Source organism: Aquila chrysaetos, assembly GCF_900496995.4.
Source record: "Aquila chrysaetos chrysaetos chromosome W unlocalized genomic scaffold, bAquChr1.4 W_unloc_2, whole genome shotgun sequence".
Classification (NCBI taxonomy): Eukaryota; Metazoa; Chordata; class Aves; order Accipitriformes; family Accipitridae; genus Aquila; species Aquila chrysaetos.
Window position 1 is genome coordinate 2,491,619 of NW_024470322.1, and position 22,908 is coordinate 2,514,526.

The following is a 22,908-nucleotide window of genomic DNA, read 5'->3' on the forward strand; positions in this document are numbered from 1 at the left end:
CTGACCAATCGAGATGCGCCAGGTACATTGAAGTGACCTTTTGGCCAATAGGGATTAAAATGACCACAGATCAGATCCGACAAGGGTATAAATGGGGTCCCACCGGAGGACATTTTGGGGAATCAGTCCTCCTCAGAGCAGTGGGTCTGCAGTCAGGGACTCCCCACTTGGGTTGGAGCACCACCCCAGGTAACTCCTCGAGGTAGAGCGCCCTCATCTTTTAGGTGAGTGATATGCGCATTTTGAGTCATCATTTTAAATGTTAAGAATTCTTAAGTTGGCTGTGTGGTATTAATTCCCCTTACATCATTGAGCCTGTGGTTTATAAAATGTTACTGGCGTTCTAACTAACTTTTTACTGAAGAATAAATCTGAGCTTTAACACCTGTTGGATTTGATTGTGCCTCTGTAACAACATCTAGTATAGAAACTGGGGGGAGTGGGGGTGGGGGATCGCCGCTCGGGTACTAACTGGGCGTCAGTCAGCGGGTGGTGAGCAATTGCATTGTGTATCACTTGTATATTCCAATCCTTTTTATTATTACTATTGTCATTTTATTAGTGTTATCATTATCATTATTAGTTTCTTCTTTTCTGTTCTATTAAACTGTTCTTATCTCAACCCACGAGTTTTACTTCTTTTCCCGATTTTCTCCCCCATCCCATTGGGTGGGGAGGGCAGACTGAGTGGGCGGCTGCGTGGTGCTTAGTTGCTGGCTGGGGTTAAACCACAACAGTCCACTTTGGCACCCAACATAGGGCTTAAAGTGTTGAGATAATGACAAACCTGACCAGAGCTTGTTAAAACAAATTTGTTACAAGCATTCATTATATTGGTCTAATAGTTGCTGGTCATTATGTTGATTTATGTGTTCTTAGAATTGTTGCTCTTGTTTTTAAAGTTCTGTTATGTATCACCTCACTTGCTGTATGTAGTCCCTCTGCTGCTGCTCATTATCTGTGGGAGGTGAATTAAGGTTTTCGCTTTGATGTATTGTGTAACACTGGTTTATGGTATGATAAAGTTATCGGTTGTGGGATTAATCTGGTATTTGCACTCAGCATTGTTGTCACCTCTGTACTTCAGGAGCCATCTCTGGGAAACTATTAATAATTACACAATTTACCTTTCCTCCTCAGAGAGCCAGTCTATGGGTGGGGTACCTTTCTTGCCCTTTCACTTCTCCTTCAGTCCAGTTACAATGGTGTTTGAGAATTTTAAAAAATTTGAATACCCTTGGGATGTTGAGATCAGCACAGTCCTAGTCCTATGCTAGGAACTATCATGCTCCTGAATGTGGTTCAGCTCTTGTTTAAGGTTAAACAACTATTTAAGAAGATCACCCAGAGGTCTGCCCCGAGGCTGGATAATTATGAGTGCAGGGTGTGTGGGGTAGTATGGGCAAGTACCTAGAACAGTGGGCACCTCGAGTGTTTTGGAAATTCACCCCTGAACAAGTGCAGAATCCAGAAGAACTAGTAAAATATTTGAAAAGGTATGCTGTCACTCTGGCAACTCCAGAGAGATACAAATTGCTGCAACATGCTGGGGCCTGGCCCATGCCTATCAAGCCCTGTTCAACACCACTCAGTACCCTCAAGGGGAAGAGAAGGTCTCTGGATCTAACAAGAAGACAACAGGCACTGCGGATACCCAAAGCCTGCGACAGGCACTGCGGTCCTCCAACCCTGGTGACGAGCACTACGGCTACCCAAACTCCGGCGACGGGCAGTGCAACTGAACCAGCGGACCAGCCTGCACCAGTATCAGTTGCCCCTGTACAGAAAAAGAAATATACAAAAAAATCAGCTCGCTTAGCGAAGGATGAAGGTGAACCAGGGTCATCACAGGAACAGGAGGAAGAGGCAGAACCAGAGGTAATAACCCGGTCCCTATCCTTGAGTGAGCTGCGGGATATGCGAAAAGATTTTGGCCGCCGTATAGGTGAGCATATTATCACCTGGCTCCTCCGATGCTGGGACAATGGGCCTAATAGCTTGGAATTAGAAGGTAGGGAAGCCAAGCTGCTGGGATCGCTTGCCAGGGAAGGTGGCATTGACAAGGCAATTGGAAGAGGAACACAAGCCATCAGCCTCTGGAGGCGACTCCTGTCAAGTGTGAAGGAAAGGTACCCCTTTAAGGAAGATGTTATATGTCAATCAAGCAAGTGGACTACCATGGAGAGAGGTATCCAATATCTGAGGGAATTAGACATGCTAGAGATGATTTATTATGACCTGGACAACCCACAATTACCCAAAGATCCAGACGAAGTCCAATGCACACGACCCATGTGGCGGAAGTTTTTACGGAGCGCACCATTGTCCTATGCCAACTCACTGGCAATAATGACCTGGAAAGACGAAGAGGCATCGACTGTTATAGACGCTCGTGACAAATTGGAGGAGCCAATTTGTATTAAATAAAAGATCGAATTTATTAGCAAGCGATAAAAGAGCAAAACAGCGCTGGGCGGCTGGGGAGACAGTGCTCCGCCACAAGCTCGCACCCAAACTGGGGAAGAGCCTCTTTATTTATACAGTCTTTTTAGTCACTGATACGTGACGGCTGGCTGGTATCTTCGGTATCTTGTGCCATCAGGTGTTAGGTGGTCGTAATTTGCCTTCTGGTGGTTGTTGGGATGAAGGCCGAAGTCTTCCTCAGCTGTTCTTTAGGTGACTCAAGTCCCATTCATGCTCTGTAAATGTCTCTCTACATATGCTAATCATCGGTATGCAATTGTCTACTCAACAGATACTCATGGTCTTAGATAAGTGAAGAATATCCCTACCTCCACAGGTTTTAGATAAGCGAAGAATGTCCCTACCCCCACATGCGATTTCATGAACAAAGTTAACCCGTTCATTACATCGACGGTGGATGAAATGGCTTGCCAACTCTGGCATTACGAAGAAAATCTCTCTTCCTCCCTACAAGCCTGCATTTCGGCTGTGGAGAAGCTATTCCGGGATGTCCAGCAAATCAAAGAGGATATGTCCTACTCCCCACCTGTAAGGACCAATGTCTCAGCTATTAGGAGTGAGCGCTCCTCTGCCCAAGAGAGAGAATATAGAAGGTAAACACCCCGAGGTGCCCTGTGGTTTTACCTATGTGACCATGGAGAGGACATGAGGAAATGGGAAGGAAAACCTATCTCGGTCCTTGTCACAACCCAGACTGGACAGACCAGGGAGTGATGTTTAATTTGAAATTCCCTTGGGCTAAATTAAGGTGAAAGGACACCAAATGATCAGTTAAAGATTTTATTCATGACAGAAGCAAAGTGAACTGGGGAGGCGTGGTAGTAGGTGGCAGGGTTTCTCACAACAGGAATTGGCATAAGACTACTTCTGTAAACTCTGTAACCCAGGGTAACCACATACATCAATTCAGGGAATAAGGAGATCCCTCCCTTTGAGTCACGAGGTTCAGAGCAGACCCCCTTGCTTTCCAGACTCCTCCTCAGAGAAGGGCCTAGGGGCGGCTGGATCCACTCTTAGTCTCAGACTTGGTCAATGGTTTATGTCTTGGAACTACCTCAGTAAACCAGGTAACCCATGGTAACCATATACATCGATTCAGGGAATAAGGAGATCCCTCCCATTGAGTTTCCCGATCCAATGTTGGGGAAGGTTTCGATATGATCCCAAGAGCGAGATTAAGACACAAATGAGGTCAAATGCCATATACCCCAAAGAGTTTTTATTATCCAAAGTATCAAAAGTAGAAAATAGTAGCGATAGGATAGAATGGAAGAAAAGGCAGAAATCACGCAAGCAGTCGGGATAGAGTTGCAAGGATAGTCACTACCATGGATCCAGCGGCGTCCCGTTGGTCCTCAGTCTTCAATTCTTCGGTGGTGGGTGCACACCATGGCTTGTCTCCACAGTTTTTTATAGGGCACATTTCGATGATGTATGCACAAACGAATTGTTCATGCACTGTTCACACACTGCAGGTTTCCTCTATCACACGACCTTCATGTGATCAGCAGGAGAAACCAGTATCTTATCTCAAAGACTACAGTTTCCATGGCAGTCTCCACATTCTTGCATGCTTCATCTGCTCCAGCCCCATTTCCTCCCCTGGATGCCTCAGTGGCCTGGTAATCGCCCTTATGGACAGAGGAGTGTCCTGCTTAAACAGGCCATCTCGGAGACAAAGGACTTGAGATAAACAGTTCACAGTTCCTTGAGACGAATGGCTTGAGATGACAGTCAACTCCCTCACACCTAACAGTCTTTGAGAAAAACGGCTGGAGACAACAATTCAGTCTCTTACATTGAGTCAGGAGGTTCAGAGCAGTCCCCCTTGCTTTCTAGACTCCTCCTCAGAGAAGGGCCCAGGGGCGGCTGGATCCACACTTAGTCTCAGACTTGGTCAACGGTTTATGCCTTGAAACAGATGAGGTGTAGGGACTGTGGAAAAGGAAAAGAAAAGAGAGAAGACAGAGAGAGAAAAAGGAAGAGAGAAAGGTTTCACCGGTCCTGGGTCCAGCGTTGCTTCCATCAGCCGAGGGGTCCAGTCAGCCAAGGGGTCCAGTCAGCCGAGGGGTCCAGTTCCGGTGGGCTTGCGCACCTGGGGTTTCAGTTTGTGTCCTTTTATCATCCTTGCCCCTCCTTCGGGCGGGCACCTGAACTCATCAGGCTAATGAGCAGTTTGTGAGCCTTTGGGCTTGGGGGTCCTTTGTGGAGTGACTTCTCCTTCCCTGCAGAAGTGGCCATTGTTTGATCTTTGTATCAGAACAGTTTATCAGAACAGGGAGCTGGGCACCCTCCAGCATGCCCTCCCCCTCCTGTTGCTGATGTCTGAGCTGATGGGCTTTTCACCCTGGTTCCTTGCTGTGCAGGGTTTGTCTTAAAGCAGAACTTGCCCCACCACAATGTTTGAGGCATTAACTCTTTCAGTCTCTCACAGTCCTAAATGCACAGGTATGTCAGTTGCGAGGAAAAACCACCACAAAAGGGGATTCGCCCAGGAAAAATGCCGCTCCAGTTTCCAAACAGAGTAGAAGGGCGGATCTTATTTCTGATCCTCTTGAAGGGACTTCTCAGTCAGTTTTAAAAGAAGTGGGTAATAGACACTCCGACCAGAATTAGAGGGGCCCTGCCTCCAGCCAGGTGGAGGAAAGAGCTAACCAGGTCTATTGGACTGTGTGGATTCGATGGCCTGGCACGTTAGACCCACAGGAGTACAAGGCTCTAGTAGACACCGGCGCACAGTGCACTCTAATGCCATCAAGTTATAAAGGGGCAGAACCCATCTGTATTTCTGGTGTGACAGGGGGATCCCAAGAGTTAACTGTATTGGAAGCTGAAGTAAGCCTAACTGGGAATGAATGGCAGAAACGCCCCATTGTGACTGGTCCAGAGGCTCCATGCATCCTTGGCATAGACCATCTCAGGAAAGGGTATTTTAAGGACCCAAAGGGGTATCGATGAGCTTTTGGTATATCTGCCTTGGAGATGGAGGGCACTGAACAGCTGTCTACCCTGCCTGGTCTCTCTCAAGACCCTTCGATTGTGGGGTTGCTGAGGGTTGAAGAACAACAAGTGACAATTGCTACCACGACAGTGCACCAGCGGCAATATCGCACCAACCGAGACTCTCTGATTCCCATCCACAAGTTGATTCGCCAACTGGAGAGCCAAGGAGTGATCAGCAAAACTCGCTCACCCTTTAATAGTCCCATATGGCCAGTGCGAAAGTCTAATGGGGAGTGGAGGCTAACAGTAGACTATCGTGGCCTGAATGAAGTTACGCCACCGCTGAGTGCTGCCATTCCAGATATGCTAGAACTTCAATACGAACTAGAGTCAAAGGCAGCCAAGTGGTATGCTACAATTGACATTGCTAATGCGTTTTTCTCAATCCCTCTGGCAGCGGAGTGCAGGCCACAATTTGCCTTTACTTGGAGGGGTGTCCAGTACACTTGGAATCGATTGCCCCAGGGGTGGAAACACAGCCCCACCATTTGCCATGGACTAATCCAGTCTGCACTGGAGAAGGGTAAAGCTCCGGAACACCTGCAATACATTGATGACACCATCGTATGCGGTAACACGGCAGAAGAAGTCTTTGAGAAAGGGAAGAAAATAATCTAAATCCTTCTGAAAGCCTGTTTTGCCATAAAAGAAAGTAAGGTCAAGGGACCTGCACAGGAGATCCAGTTTTTAGGAGTAAAATGGCAAGATGGACGTCATCAGATCCCCATGGATGTGATCAACAAAATAGCAGCTATGTCCCCACCGACTAATAAAAAGGAAACACAGGCTTTCTTAGGTGTTGTGGGCTTTTGGAGACTGCATATTCCAAATTACAGTCAAATTGTAAGCCCTCTCTATCAAGTGACCTGGAAGAAGAATGATTTTAAATGGGGCCCTGAACAACAGCAAGCCTTTGAACAAATTAAGCGGGAGATTGTTCATGCAGTAGCCCTTGGAACAGTCCGGGCAGGACAAGATGTTAAAAATGTGCTCTATACTGCAGCCGGGGAGTATGGCCCTACCTGGAGCCTCTGGCAGAAAGCACCCGGGGAGACCCGAGATTGACCCCTGGGGTTTTGGAGTCGAGGATATCGAGGATCCGAGGCTCGTTGTACTCCAACTGAAAAAGAGATATTGGCAGCATATGAAGGAGTTCGAGCTGCCTCAGAAGTGGTTGGTACTGAAACACAGCTCCTCTTAGCACCCCGACTGCCAGTGCTGGGCTGGATGTTCAAAGGGAGGGTCTCCTCTACACATCATGCAACTGATGCCACGTGGAGTAAGTGGGCCGCACTGATCACACAACGGGCTCGCACAGGAAACCCCGATCGCCCAGGAATTTTGGAAGTGATCATGGACTGGCCAGAAAGCAAAGATTTTGGAATGTCGCCAGAGGAGGAGGTGATGCATGCTGAAGAGGCCCCACTGTATAATAAACTGCCAGAAAATGAGAGGCAATGTGCCCTGTTTACTGACGGGTCCTGTCGCATTGTGGGAAAACATCGGAGGTGGAAGGCTGCTGTATGGAGTCCTGCATGACAAGTTGCAGAAACTACTGAAGGAGAAGGTGAATCGAGTCAGTTTGCAGAAGTGAAAGCCATCCAGCTAGCGTTAGACATTGCTGAAAGAGAAAAGTGGCCAGTGCTGTATCTCTATACTGACTCATGGATGGTGGCAAATGCCCTGTGGGGGTGGTTACAGCAATGGAAGCAGAGCAACTGGCAGCGCAGAGGTAAACCCATTTGGGCTGCCGCACTGTGGCAAGATATTGCATCCTGGCTAGAGAATCTGGTTGTAAAAGTACGTCATGTAGATGCTCACGTACCCAAGAGTCAGGCCACTGAAGAACATCAAAATAACCAGCAGGTGGATCAGGCTGCCAAGATTGAAGTGGCTCAGGTGGACCTGGACTGGCAACATAAGGGTGAGCTATTTATGGCTCAGTGGGCCCATGATGCTTCAGGCCATCAGGGAGAGATGCAACATATAGATGGGCTCGAGATCAAGGGGTGGACTTGACCATGGACACTATTGCACAGGTTATCCATGAATGTGAAACGTGCTGCAATTAAGCAAGCCAAACGGTTAAAGCCCCTGTGGTATGGAGGGTGATGGCTGAAATAAATAGAAATATGGGGAGGCCTGGCAGATTGACTATATCACACTCCCACGAACCCGCCAAGGCAAGTGCCATGTGCTTACAATGGTGGAAGCAACCACCCGGTGGCTGGAAACATATCCTGTGGCCCATGCCACTGCCCAGAACACTATCCTGCGCCTTGGAAAGCAAGTCTTGTGCCAACACGGCACCCCAGAAAGAATTGAGTCAGACAACGGGACTCATTTCTGAAACAACCTCATAGACACCTGGGCCAAAGAGCATGGCATTGAGTGGGTGTATCACATCCCCTATCATGCACCAGCCTCTGGGAAAATCGAACGATACAATGGACTGTTAAAGACTACATTGAGAGCAATGGGGGGTGGAACTTTCAAACATTGGGATACACATTTCGCAAAAGCCACCTGGTTAGTCAACACCAGAGGATCTGCCAATCGGGGTGGCCCTGCCCAGTCAGAATTTTTACGTACTGTAGAAGGGGATAAAGTCCCTGTAGTGCACATAAAAAACATGTTAGGGAAGACAGTCTGGGTTACTCCTGCCTCAGGCAAAGGTAAACCCATTCGTGGGATTGCTTTTGCTCAAGGGCCTGGGTGCACTTGGTGGGTGATGCGAAAGGATGGGGAAGTCCGATGTGTGCCTCAAGGGGATTGGATTTTAGGTGAGAATAGCCAATGAATTAAATTGTATGATGTTAGTTGCTATATAACCCTGCTACTGTATGTTATCATTACTATAATTGTTATATGCTATATCCATAGTACTACAGTAAGAATCACTTAGCTCAAGCAAGAATGAACTGTGATAAAACCGAGCGAAGCGCAGTAGTGATGGAACCAGAACTGACTCCAGCATGCAACAATCCAGCAGTGCACACCATCCTCCTGCTGTGTCCAATGTCACCCGCTTGTCATACTGCACTGAAGCCCAATCCTGCTCTGTCGACTGAGAGGACTTTGCACCATCCCTCCTGCCCAGGAAGTCTGGTATGACAGATGGAGCCCAGAGTTGGGGACTAAATGAACTCAACGAACATTTTATAAACATGGCCCATAGACTAAGGGAATGATATTTGTGTGTGTATACATATATATATATATCTGAAAGGACGGAAAAGGTGATGATGAGTAATTAGGATTCATTGGAAAGTATGGGACCTGAGCATGACGTAAATGGTATAGAATAAGGGGTGGATACTGTCCTGGTTTCACCTGGGGTAGAGTTAATTGTCTTCCTAGTAGCTGGTACAGTGCTATGTTTTTGAGTTAGGGATGAGAAGAATGTTGATAACACTGACGTTTTCAGTTGTTGCTAAGTAATGTTTAGTCTAAAGTCAAGGATTTTTCAGCTTCTGATGCCCAGCCAGCAAGAAGGCTGGAGGGGCACAAGAAGTTGGGAGGGGACACAGCCAGGGCAGCTGACCCAAAGTGGCCAAAGGGGTATTCCATACCATGTGACGTCATGCCCAGTATATAAACTGGGGGGAGTTGGCCTGGGGGGGATTGCTGCTCGGGAACTAACTGGGCATTGGTCGGCGAGTGGTGAGCAATTGCATCGTGCATCACTTGTTTTGCATATTCCAATCCTTTTATTATTATTGTCATTCTGTTATTGTTATTATTATCATTATTATTTTCTTCCTTTCTGTTCTATTAAACTGTTCTTATCTCAGCCCATGAGTTCTACCTTTTTCCTTCTGATTCTCTCCCCCATCCCACTGGGTGGGGGGAGGAGTGAGTGAGCGGCTGCATGGTGCTTAGTTGCTGGCTGGGGTTAAACCACGACAGAAGGGATCCCCTAAAGAAAGATAAATTAAAAGCTTATTGTGCACAATGGTGGCTGATGTATGAATTGGATGGTGGAGAAAAATGGCCAGAGAATGGATCATTGAACTGTAACACTATTTTACAGTTTATGTTGTGTTGTAGAAGGATGGATAAATGGGATGAAGTTGTGTATGTTGATTTGTTTTTCATGATCATGAAACCTGTAAAAATGTAGATTGTTGATGGATGATGCTGATGGAATGTATGTATTAGCAGAAAGTGTTAATGGAAATGGAAAGAAAAAGAATTTTTGTAAAAATTGTGAAATTGGAAAGAATGTAAAAGGAAGTGTGTTAAGGATGGTGGGGAGGCTGAAGATGTGCGGATATTGGTCCCAAAGGGGAATCTGGTAAATGTAGAACAAAGGGATGAGAAAAGGAAATCACAGGATAGTAGCGATAGAGAAGATAAAGACCAGCCCACTTCCATCTCAAGAGCGGGGAGTGAGAACTTTAGCCCAATCTCAGGGAGAATGAGGGGACAGCGTCCCGTTATACAAGCTCCCATGGGACAGGCAATAGGGGTGGAGGGACAGCCAGTATTTGTACATTTCCCGTTCACTACCTCAGATCTATTGAATTGGAAGCAGTCAGTGGGGTCCTATCAAGAAAATGCGGAAAGAATGCCCACAGAAAGAAAAATTATTTGCTGAACCCTCAGGAAAAGGGGGACCGGAGTCAGATGTTAATCTGATTATGTTAGAGACATCTGATACCAAATGAACGGGACCGTGGGAGAATAATGAGATTTCCCCAGCCGATCCCCTGCTTCCTGTAAAGCTGGGGAATGAAGTTATAGACTTCCTAGTAGATAGTGGGGCAACCCATTCGGTAGTAACTAGTTGTAAGGGGCCTTTAAGTAAAATGCATATGCCAGCTGTTGGGGTCACAGGAAAGTGAGCTCTTAAGCCATTTTTAAAACCTATGGAATGTACAATTGGAAATACTACATTGACTCATGAATTTCTATATATGCCAGAATGCCCCCTCCCATTGCTGGGACGTGACCTATTGTGTAAATTGAAAGCACAACTAACATTTTCTGATAAGTCTATTCAGCTACATGTGCCTGAAGAGACAGCATGGAGAGCTCAGTTGTGTCTATTGACCAAAAAGAAACAAGGGGGGACTGAAATCTCAGAGGAAATTTTGGCTGCTGTAATACCCCTGGCATAGGCCTCCAAGAAACCTGGATGAGACAAAAACGCTACTCCGGTAAAAGTTGAATTAAAATTGGGAGCTCAACCGGTAAGGAAAAAACCCAGTATCCTATGAAGTTAAGATGCCAGAGTGGGCTTAGAACCATTGATTCATACTTTTGTGCAGTATGGACTGCTGCGGGAATGTCAGAGTATAACACCCCCATCTTAGCAGCTAAGGAACCTCGAACTCAAGAGTATCCGTTGGCACAAGACTTGGGAGAAGTTAATAAAATCACGGTTGATGTACATACAGTTGTCCCAAATCCTTATACCTTGTTGTCATAAATACCAGAAGATAGTGTGTATTTTACAGTGTTAGATCCAAAAGATGCTTTCTTTTGCATCCCCTTGGAAGAAGAAAGCCAGAAGATACTCGCCTTTGAGTGGGAGAGTCCTACCACAGGGAGGAAAATACAACTCTGCTGGACCGTGCTGCCACCAGGATTCAAGAATAGCCCGACACTGTTTGGTAACGTACTTGCCAAGGAACTGGAAAATTGGCAAGGTAAGAATCTTTCCATTACTTTCCTACAGCATGTAGATGACTCCCTACTTGGGGCAAAGACTGAACAAGAATGTAAAATTGCAACTACAGAGTTGCTGAAATTTCTTGGGAATGGCTGGATATCGAGTATCTCAGAAAAAGGCTCAAATAATACAGACCACTGTAACTTACTTGGGATTTGAGCTATCTCAGGGAAAGAGGGAACTAAGCGCAGAAAGAAAAGCAGCTATTTGTCAAATAGCTCCCCCGCCCCGGTCTAAGAGAGAACGACAAGGGTTCTTGGTAACGGCTGGAATGCTGTAGACTCTGGATACCAAATTTCAGCCCGATTGCCAAACCATTATACGTGGCTATGAAGGGGCCTGGAGAAACTTTGGAATGGACACCAGAGTGCCGGAAAGGATTCGAGTCCATTAAACCTGAACTAATGAGAGCCCCTGCTCTGGGTCTGCCAGACTTAAGCAAACCCTTTACGTTATATGTGCATGAGAGGCAACATGTAGCATTGGGAGTCCTGACTCAAACTCTGGGAGACTGGAAAAGACTGGTAGCTTACTTCTCCAAGCAGCGAGACGAAGTAAGCAAAGGATGGCCTGCATGTTTGAGAGCTGTGGTTGCAGTGGTGCTGTTAGTTAAAGAAGCCCAGAAATTAACCTTGGGGCAGCCTTATCACAGTTTTTGTACCACATGCAGTGATAGCTGTACTTGAACAAAAGGGGCACCACTGGATCTCTCCTAGCAGGTTAGCCCAAGGTCAGCTGGTGCTGATCAAACAGGACGATGTCACTTTAAAAATGTCTTTGACCTTGAATCCTGCCACTTCCAATGCCCATAGACAAAAAGGGAGAGCTGGAACATGACTGCCTGCAGGTTATGGTGCAGGTATACTCTAGCCGACCTGATTTGAAAGATGTAACAACATTAATCAACCCAGAAATTGAACTTTTTACAGGTGGAAGTAGCTTCACGGTGAATGGAGAACGGAAAGCTGGGTATGCCGTGATAACCCTACAAGAGGAAGCTGAAGCACGGGCATTGCCACCCCAATACCTCCGCTCAGAAAGCAGAAATCATAGCTCTAACTTGAGCTTTAGAGCTATCCAAAGATAAAAAGGTAAACATATACACAGACTCCAAATATGCGTTTGGAGTGGTCCATGAACATGGAGCCATTTGGAAAGAGTGTGGATTGTTATCCTCTCAAGGAATCCCTATCAAATATGGACCAGAGATTTTAAAACTGCTGCAAGCTGTTCTAGGACCACAAGAAGTTGCAATTGTACATTGCAAAGCTCACCATAAAGGACAAACCGAGATAATCAAAGGAAATCGAAAGGCAGATGAAATGGCTAAATGAGTTACAGAAAGGGAATCCTTGACTGGGGCATTGATCCCACCAAGAGAAGTTCAAAGGGAACCTCTGGAATATTCTGAAGAAGAGGATAGGCTTGCGAAATATTTGGAACGTATCAAATCAGAGGAAGGTTGGTGGGTAACTAAAGATGGACAGGTTGTCACGACAGGGCTGGAGAGACCAGGGAGGGGTCGTGGTGAATTTGGAATTCCCTCGGGCTAAATTAAGGTGAAACGACAACAAAAGATCAGTTAAACATTTTATTCATGGCAGAAGCAACCTGAACTTGGAGGGCGTTAACAGTAGGTGGCGTGGTTTCTCATAACAGGAATTGGCATGGAACTACCTCAGTAAACCGTGTAACCCGTGATAACCATATACATCAGTTCAGGGAATAAGGAGAGCCCTCCCGTTGAGCCACAAGGTTCAGAGTGGACCCCCTTGCTTTCTAGACTCCCTCGCAGAGAACAGCCTAGGGGCGGCTAGATCCACTCCTAGTCCCAGATTTGGTCAGCAGTTTTATGTCTTAAAGGGATGAGGTGTAGGGATTATGAAAAAGGAAAGAGAGAGACAGAGGAAAAGAAAAGAGAAAGATTTCACCGGTCCTGGTTCCAGTGTTGGTCCAGTCAGCCGAGGGGTCCAGTTCCAGTGGGCGTGTGCACGTGGGGCTTCAATTCGTGTCCTTTTATCATCCTTGCCCCTCCTTCAGGCAGGCACTCAAACTCATTAGGCTAATTAGGTGTCATGCATGGTTTGTGCTTTCAGAACCTTCGGGAAATGGGTCGGTGGGCTTGGGGGTCGTTTGGGGAGTAACTTCTGATAGCATATGTCCATACATTCTGTATGGTATGTCTAAATAATTTTATGGTTTTAATATTTTGTACCAGCTGTGGAAACTGGTTTGCTGCTAGATGACTGTAAAGGTGAGATTTGGTAAATAATTATTAGAAATCTTATACTAACACTATGATTGAAACAATAGACAAAAGTGTAGCCAAGTAATTAACTAGTAGAGGTAGTTACTCATAAATTTTGCAGTTCTTTGCTCTTATGACTGGATGTTTCTGTACATTAGATAAGAATAATATTGAAACTGACCATATGTGACTGAAACCATGTTAAGCTCCAAGATCAAAGAACAAGGATGATGAACAAAGACTTGAAGGTCAGCCAACAGAATTTCAAATGGGTCGGTGGTCGCAAAAGCAGCCCTTCGACTCAAATGAAGAACCATTGTGCATGATCGGATGTAGGCAGTACTATGATAATCAGTTACAATAATTTTTATGTAATTTAAGAGTCTTGTCTGGTAGTTTTCCATCAGGCTCAGGCTTCATATGTATACTAATCTGATTAATATGTAATTAGTTACTCCATATAACCTGTTTGTGCTGAAGTTGTGGCATGCACGCTAGGTGGAATTATCCCCCGTGCATCCAGCGCTGCAATAAAGAATGCCTGCTTTCTAAAACTCTAAAATTGAGTCTTAGAGAGTTTCTTCCACCAGCTTTTTGGTATCACTCCTTCCCTGCAGACATGACCATTGTTTGATCTTTGGCCATGCATGGTGAGCTGCCCTGCTCAGCATATCAGAACAGCATATCAGAACACAGAGCTGAGCACCCTCTGGCATGCCCTCCCGGTTCGTAGGTTGGTCTAGGCAGAACTTGCCCCACCACAATGTTTGAGACATTAACTCTTTCAGTCTCTCACACAGGTATTGATCACCACCCCAATGGTAAGAGAAATATTGAAGAAAACCCATAATGAATCCCATATGGGAGCAGATGCTCTGGTTGCGAGCATTAAAAGATATGCTGTAGGACCAAAAATGCAGAAGTTAGCTGATATAATTGTACGACAATGTCAGCAGTGTTGCAAGAATAATCCAAAAATTCAAAGAAAGCCTCCTTTTGGAGAAGTGAGACAAGGTCAAACCCCAGGGGAATACTGGCAAATAGATTTTTCTGAATTACCATAATGTAATCAGTTTAAGTATCTTTCAGTTTTGGTAGATACTTTTTCTGGGTGGCCTGAAGCCTTCCCATGCTGTACCAACAAATCTAGAGAAGTAGTTAGAATCTTGCTGAAAGAAGTGATTCCGAGATTCGAGATTCGGCATCCCAGAAGGGATGTCATCAGACAATGGGCCTCACTTTATAGCTGATGTAGTTCAGGGTGTCTCTTAAGTTTCTACAAATACAAAGGGATCTACATACACCATGGAGACCCCAGTCAAATGGGAAGGTAGAAAGGATGAATCAAACCCTAAAGAGACAGACCTCGAAGCTAGGTCAAGAAACGCAAATTAAGTGGGTAGATGTCCTACCTATAGCATTAATGAGAACTCAGGTTCAAAAACAGTACTGTCGTGGTTTCAGCCCAGCGGGTAACAAAGGACCATGCAGCCGCTCATTCGCTCCTCCCCACCCCTCTCTGGTGGGATGGGGAGGAGAATCAGAAAGGAGAAAAGAAAAAAAACCCAGAACCTCAGGGGTTGAGATAAGGACAATTTACTGGGACAACACAAAAAGAGAAGTTACAACAACAACGGTACTAATAAAAGAATATACAAAACGAGTGATGCACAGTGCAACTGCTCACCACCCGGAACCCAATGCTCCGCCACTTCCCCCACTGAGAGAGAGAGAGCACCCCCCCCCAGCCCACTCCCCATTTATATACTGAGCATGATGTCACATGGTATGGAATAGCTCCTTGGCTAGTTCAGGTCAGCTGTCCTGGCTGTGCCCCCTCCCAGGTTCCTGTGAAAATTAACTCTATCCCAGCTGAACCCAGGACAAGTACAAATGGCAAACAAGTCTAATTGTTGGATCTGTACTCATTGCCCCAAGCATTCTAACAAAGGTATTCCTTTAATAGGAATACCCCTCAATTTCTCTTTCCTGGAATTTGTAAAGCATGTGCAGAATAACAGTGACCAAACATCATACAATGACACAATAGGACAAGAATGGAAAGTTCACAATTTACCAGGAAATTATTATCAATGTCTAGAGAGATGTAATCATAACACAGACTGGCTGCCAAGACCTAAACTTAACTGTACTGGAGCTACATACGTAGGAAAATATGCAAATTGTTCCAAAGGTACATTTGAAATAAGATACTGAAGTTGGTCTGAAAAACAAAGAACTGGCTGGCAGGTTCCGAAGGGAAGTGGTTGGTATTGGCTTTGTGGTGACGAGGCTCATAAAACTCTACCTCCTAACTGGTCAGGAACATGTACCTTAGGAGCAGTAGTACCTAATGTCATGATAATCGAAAAATTAGAATCCCGAGTATGGATGAGAACCTACCTTCGAAGAAGTAAAAGAACTTCTAATCCATTGATTGATAGACCCACAGGATTTCACTCCTTCGTGAGGTGGTTTATTCCCTGGTTAGGAGTTAATGAATTGGAAAAAGCTATAGTAAACATTTCAGCTACAATTGAGAAAATTGGAAACAAGACTTATGATGCTATTAAACCTTTACAGGAAGAAGTATCAGAATTGGCCAAAATCACTTTGCAAGATAGGATGGCTCTCGATATGATGTTGACCTCTCAGGGAGGGGTATGCACAGTTCTAAATACTAGTTGCTGTGTATATGTGGATCAGAGTGGTAGAATTTCTACAGACCTAGAAGAAATCTGGAGACAGACTAAAACACTCCATGAGATACAAAAGGATGACACATCTTACTGATTTGAAGAAACATTTAAATGGTTGACTTCCTTGTTCCCCAATTTAAGTTTATGGGTAAAAAGCTTACTGAGCTATATAATAGTTGCTAAGGTTTATGATAAAATAATTTGAGATGAGACTGATATAAGAGAAACCACATTGAGGTTCCTCTTTTATAGTCTCAAAGGGGGAAAATGTAGCCATGTGTTTGAGTTAATGCCTAGGCTGTGGTGATACTACTTAATTTAGGGTTAAACATGATGTGTTGTCCTTTAAGAAGGACCATTACTCAATAATTTCACTATGCACGCCTGATTACTTTGTATCATACCTTACTAACAACTATGCCCTTGAAGAAGAACTAAGACTGATAAAAAGGAAACATCCTGCTCCAGAAGGCACCGAAAGCCAGATGATTGCTAAAGAAACATGAACTGGGGGAAAGGTAAAGGCGGCAGGGGGAGATCATGACCACCAACTCAATTCAAGACTGGAAAGACTTACACCCTACACCTGCAAGGAGCATGCTTGCTAATTTACATAGCAAGTGAGGCTAATTTAAATATAACTAACCAATAGTAGATGAGATGGTGACTACTAACCAATGAACGTAAATTTAGGTGGGGTTTTACTAATCATGTAACAGGATAAATATGTTGTAGCTCTTTGGTGTAGAGTGCTAGTTTTGTGGAATTATCGTCTAGCACCCATCTTTGTGCAAACATGAAATAAATAAATAAATATCTCACCTCTGTGTGTAAAATTGGCTTATTGCACACTGGCTATCAAACCCTGCTTGTGGGACAACACAGCTAGGTGGGCATTTGGCTGTTAGCCAAGGCTAACCCACCACATTAACCATATCCCAAACCTATAACTTGGCAGGACTGCCTTAAGCCTGTGGGAGCAGCTCGGAACACCTGGCATTTGTTTTCAAGAGTGACCGTTAGAATTTGTTGTGCTGCATGTTGGCCAAGCCTTTGAAGAACTAGTTTTACAAGGTCAGGTTGGAGGATGGCCTTGTGTAGGCCTGGGAAGATGTGGCTGAAGACAGTCATGAGTATGTGTATGGAATGTTTTTATCTTTAACTGTTCTGAGGACTGGCAAACATCCCAGCTGAGCCAGATATGCCCTCCTGTGTTAGTAGTATTGGCTGTATGCCGTTAGTTCTTTCTAGATCTTTGTTGAAACATATATAAGTTGGATCCTTTTGTGAAATAAACGGAATCTTGTACAGATAGCTTGAGCGCTTAATTCAGTCGCCGCAAAGCCCCTTACACAGGCAAAGTATGAAAGCCTCCCCTGTCATGCTGTCCCCTAGACACATCTGCTCTGCCTCTTGCACTTTCATTTATCTTCAGGTTGTAGTAACCCTCCAGCAACATACCTAGTTTACAGCCCTCCTCAGTATGTTAGCAAGCCTTTTTGCAAAGACATTCTTGCCCCACTTTGTCAAATGTATCCCATCCCTGCTCAGCAGTCCTCACTCCTCAAATAGGGTCCCATAGTTATAGAAGCCAAAGCCCTATCTGTGTGACAGCAGCCCCACAGCCAGGTGTTGATCTGCTGAATGAATCTGGTTCTACATGAGCCTTTCCCCTTCACTGACAGGACTGAGGAGACACCATCTGAGCCCCCATGCCCTTTACCCTTGTCGTGGTTTAACCCCAGCCAGCAACTAAGCACCACACAGCCGCTCACTCACTCCCCCCCCCACCCAGTGGGATGGGGGAGAAAATCGGGAAAAAGAAGCAAAACCCACGGGTTGAGATAAGAACAGTTTAATAGAACAGAAAAGAAGAAACTAATAATGATAATGATAACACTAATAAAATGACAACAGCAATAATGAAAGGATTGGAATGTACAAACGATGCGCAGTGCAATTGCTCACCACCCACCGACCGGCACCCAGCTAGTCCCTGAGCCGCGATTCCCCGCCCCCCACTTCCCAGTTCCTATACTAGATGGGACGTCACATGGTATGGAATACCCTGTTGGCCACTTTGGGTCAGCTGCCCTGGCTGTGTCCTGTGCCAACTTCTTGTGCCCCTCCAGCTTTCTTGCTGGCTGGGCATGAGAAGCTGAAAAATCCTTGACATTAGTCTAAACACTACTAGCAGCAACTGAAAACATCAGTGTTATCAACATTCTTCACATACTGAACTCAAAACATAGCTCCGTACCAGCTACTAGGAAGACAGTTAACTCTATCCCAGCTGAAACTAGGACAACCCTCATCCCCAGAGCTCTGTAGTCGCTCTTGATATACTTTGGGATACCCTTGACTGTACTGTTTCTGCCTACATGGAAGAACAGGAAAGGGGTAATACTCGGAGGGCCAGACAAGCCCTAGCAGTCCCTCTGCAACATCTTGGATCCTAGCTCCTGGCAAGCAACAAACCTCCTGAGACATCAGGTCAGGTTGGCAGATTGATGCCTCCATCACTTGCAGGAAGGCGTCTCCAGTAACTATCACATGCCTTTTCTCCTTCGTGCAGACACAAGGCTTTGGTTCACCTAGCTCTGATGAATCCCCTGAAGGGTCTTGTTTGTCCTCACCAGTGCCCAGAGCATTATTCCTATTCTGAAGTGCTTGGTCCCTCTGTACCCCTCCTCTATCTGTTGTTCTCTGTAAGGAGGAGTTTAAGAGAATGGGGTGTGTCAAAAGGATCAGAGAGACACAAAGAAGTTTGAACACGCACAAGGGCTATGGACCCCTCCTAGGAAGCTACTCAAGGGGCATCCATCTAACCCCTGCTCTGGGGCAAACAAGAGACCAATCTTGTGAGCTGAAACAAGAGGCCCTCACAGCCAGACCCAAACCACTGGGATGACCATTTTGCTGGTTTTGGTTGGGATAGAGTTAATTTTCTTCACAGTAGCTGGTAAGGGGCTATGTTTTAGATTTGTGTTGAAAACAGTGCTGATAATACAGGGATGTTTTAGTTGCTGCTGAGCAGTGCTTACACAGAGTCAAGGCCTTTTGTGCTCCTCACACTGCCACACCAGCTAGTAGGCTGGGGGTGCACAAGAAGTTGGGAGGGGACACAGCTGGGACAGCTGACCCCAACTGACCAAAGGGATATTCCATACCATATGATGTCATGCTCAGCAATAAAACTAGGGGGGAAGTTGGTGGGGGGGCCGCTGCTCAGGGACTGGCTGAGCATCAGTTAGTTGGTGGTGAGCAATTGTTTTCATTTGCATCACTTGTCTTTCTTGGGTTTTATTTCTCTCTCTCTCTCTCTCTCTGTTATTTTCCTTTTCATTACAATTTATTATTATTATTTTATTTCAATTATTAAACTGTTTTTATCTCAACCCACAAGTTTTCACACTTTTACCCTTCTGATTCTCTCCCCCCATCCCTCTGGGGGGGAGTGAGTTAGTGGCTGTGTGGTGCTTAGTTGCCGTCTGGGGTTAAACCATGACAACCATGCAATATTACTGGGGCAACCTTTGGGCTTTGCGCTGTGCTGCAAGACACAGGCAACACTGTCTACTAAAATGGAAACCCAGAACAAAATGCCAATTTCAAAAGAACGTGTGCACTGTGATGTAGTGATCCTAACTAGAAGACAATTGTACATCGAGGAGTTAGTGATCCACACAACAATTAACCTAAGTAAGCCCAGGCCTGCATTGTGCTGCGCATATCCCTTAGCCACAGGATAAACTTAGGCAGCTCATTGTAACAGAGGAGCCTGCAGGCAGCTCCCACCTGGTACCAGCGATTACACCCCCTGCATTTCCTTGCCTTGATCTAAAAGTAAAGCAGTGAGTTCTCATGTAAACATCTTTTCTGTTTGACAGTAGAAATGAACAGAGTTGTCTTCTTGTAAGAAAACCCTATAAGAGCTCAGATGACCAAAATGGGGTAACCCTTTCTACAGACAGGGTTTGCATGGTGTGCTGCACCCTGATCAGAGGCCCATTCAATGCTGCACAACTCGGGGTTCCCAACGTCTTAAGGGACATAACATTATCTATACTATACTATCCTCTCCTTTATAGTGTTAGCTCTAATAAATAGCATTTTAAATGATACATTACAGAGTCTAAGCACCTTTCTTACCGGGATCATTATGAACCAGCACCTCCTGGTGCAAAACACCCTCCTCCCTCCCTACTCCCGAATCCCTATCCCCCCAATCCCCTTCTGCCCTCTCCCCAACCCCTCCCTCTAGCCACCTCCCCACACTCCCTCGTCCTTACCCCCAACCCCCTTCTCCACAACCCCCCTCTCCCTACTTTCCCCTCTTCCCCTTCCCTTCAAGCCCACACGCCTGTCTCCTCCCCCTACCCTCTTACCTACTCTCCCTTCTTCCTCCCTCCCCATACCTCCCTCTCACTTCCTGTCCCCCTCCCATCTCCCTCTCTCTCTTACCCCTCCCCCTTCTCCCCTCCTCTCCCTACCCCCTCCTTCCTTCCCCCTACCACACCTCCCCCATCCGATCCATTCTTCCCCATCCGATCCATTCTTCCCCCTTCCCCCCATCTCCCTCTCCCCTCCCATGATAGGTGTTTTACCTTTACAATTTCTTCTCTAGACTAATGTCTTCTCGCAAAAGACAAAAAGTTGCAGGGAAAGCAAATAAAATTCTGCAAGTCACAAACTTTTTGCTTTTTTCATCATTCTTTATAAGGTTCTGCCTCCCCCCTTCCCAGCTATGTGGCTCCCACTTCTCGGGACATATGGAAAGCTCCTGCAGCAGTCAGGAACTGTGCAAGGTTTGGAGCTCCCCCTCCCCATTCTGAAACACACATCCCTATCCTTTGGAGCCTAACACTAGTAAGAGGCAGATTGAAAGAAAAAAAATGCACAGAAAAGTATGAGAATATCCCACTAAAATGGCTTAGTTCATCTATGGACAAAATCAGTATGTTACTGTGGCCACAAGGTCGCCCTCTCTTCACCCCTCAGCACTTTGCAGCCTAAGCAGAAACACTGAGAATTATCAAGACTAGGTAAAACCCACGCGTGTGCAATATGGCACCTGTTGCAGGCAGGCTGGCATTTGCCTTTCTCGGCTGATTAAGAAGTTACCCGAGCACCCTCAGCATTGCAGGAGTCAGGCAGCCAGGACGGGGCAGGAAATCAGGGCATGTGTCAGATTCATCACTGCTCACTACACCTCCCTGAATTACAGAGAGGGTTTTGCAAGCCACACTGGAAAGGAGAGAGAATGGGAAGTACCGTGAACCACCTCGCTGAACTTGCTCCATTCCTCAAGGCTGCTGTCGGGTTGCTGCCATTCCTCGCTCTCTGGCGTCCTTACTAGGGGACGAGGGAGATCTCCGTGCACCCGCAAAGGTACAGCCCCACCGCTACATCAGTGTGTTCTACAACAGGAGCGAGCGGGGGGACTCTTCTCCCTGCCTCCCGCGGCACGCGGGCAGTTGTCAGAGGCCGAAATGGTGGAGGAGGCTGTGTCTCTGGTGAATGCCTGGAGACAGCAGTCTTTCCTAGTTTGGAGGAAGAAAGGGAGAGCCCCATCCAGTACATACAAGCTACGCTCAATGCCGCGGCTTTCCCTGCGTTGGGTGGTGCCGATCCTCCTTATTGGCTATGTATTTCCTCTTCCTTCCTGTGTGCAGTAGCAACGGCTATTGGACAGAGAAGGAATGAAGAAAAAAAGAGAGAAAGAATTAAAAAAAAAACAAAACAGGTGGAGAAGAAAAGAAACTGGGAGACCTTGAGCTTAGGACAGGAAAGGGCTGAGGGATGCAAGAAGGAATCAGTGTTCTTACAGTAACAACAATAGAAGAGGGAACAGAGGTGGGGACTCAGAAAGAGGGGTGTAGATTAAAGCGACGGAAGAGGAAGAGGGGCCTAAGATTCACTGTATCGCGGAGCCTGGGAAGTCACTGCTGGTGGATCCGCCCCCCTACGGGAGGGACGGAGAGAGGGAGAGAGTAAGACAGGCCGGCCGGCTGGCTGCTGGCTGGCTGGGGCCGTTAGAACAGATATCTCTTTGCTTCACACTCCCCCCCCCGATTTCTTTCCCCTTTTTGTTGCTTGTTCGCTTCGCGCTTGGAGGTCAGTGCGTAAGGAGGGAGGGACCTAGGCTAAAGCGCCGCCCGAGCAGCCCAGCGGGAGCCTAGAGACAGGCCTGGGCTGCAGCCTCAAAATTAGGATGTCCCGACACGAAGGTGAGAGACCTAAGGCTCGGGGGGGGGGGGGGGGGGGGGAAGGGGGGGAGAGGGAGAGATGTCCTTGAGCCCTATACGGCGTGTACGGTGTTAGGGCCTCGCATGCCGCCGTGTGAGGTGGGTCAACATGGCGGCGCCGTCGCTGAGAGCGGGGCCTGTGGAGTCGGTCGCGGAAAGTGGCCATGGTGGGAGGAGGAAGGCGGCGGCCAGACCTCGCTTTGCAGTGTCGCGGGAGGGGAGGTGGTGGCCGTGTCCGTTACGGGTAGGCCCCGAGTCCCTTTTCTGTTGCTACTAAGCACGCACGCCAGGCCTGTGCTCGCTGAGGTTGAAGGGCCTGCTGTAGCTTGAAGTGGGCCAGGTCTCTGTCACCCCTCATTAGCCTGCAACTCGGACCTTGCCTCGCCCCGGATAAGGAGTGTGTCTGAGGTAGATAATAGAGGGGAGGAGATAGGAGAGCTGTTTATTTTCCCTCCTCTTACTTCACTGTTTGATGGGCCTGAGAGGTGGGCCTAAAGGAATCTGGTCTGGGGGAAAGGAGGAAGGTGTAAGGGGGGTGGGAGGCGTGTG

At 46.5% G+C, this 22,908-nt stretch overlaps 1 protein-coding gene and 1 long non-coding RNA gene across 5 annotated transcripts in view; one reads left to right on the top strand and one right to left on the bottom strand.

Annotated features, from left to right (window-relative positions):
* Window positions 1-10,931: 10,931 nt before the first annotated feature.
* Window positions 10,932-21,046, bottom strand: LOC121232986. Its single transcript, XR_005931792.1, has 3 exons — window positions 21,036-21,046; window positions 20,255-20,258; window positions 10,932-11,960 (listed from the first exon to the last, which is right to left on the bottom strand). It is a non-coding gene; the product is annotated as an uncharacterized LOC121232986 (long non-coding RNA).
* An 813-nt stretch (window positions 21,047-21,859) lies between these two features.
* The window catches only part of LOC121232954 (E3 ubiquitin-protein ligase KCMF1-like), a 71,819-nt gene continuing 70,770 nt past the window's right edge, over window positions 21,860-22,908 (top strand). For 2 of the 4 annotated variants that reach the window (XM_041121512.1, XM_041121515.1), the window contains exon 1: window positions 22,235-22,341. Coding sequence is in view for 2 of the 4 variants with exons in the window: in XM_041121514.1 (XP_040977448.1) it covers window positions 22,326-22,341 (16 nt within the window). In the remaining 2 variants the exon portion in view is untranslated. Of the gene's footprint in view, window positions 22,342-22,908 lie in introns of all 4 variants that reach the window. The other 2 variants (XM_041121514.1, XM_041121516.1) reach the window with 2 other exon arrangements.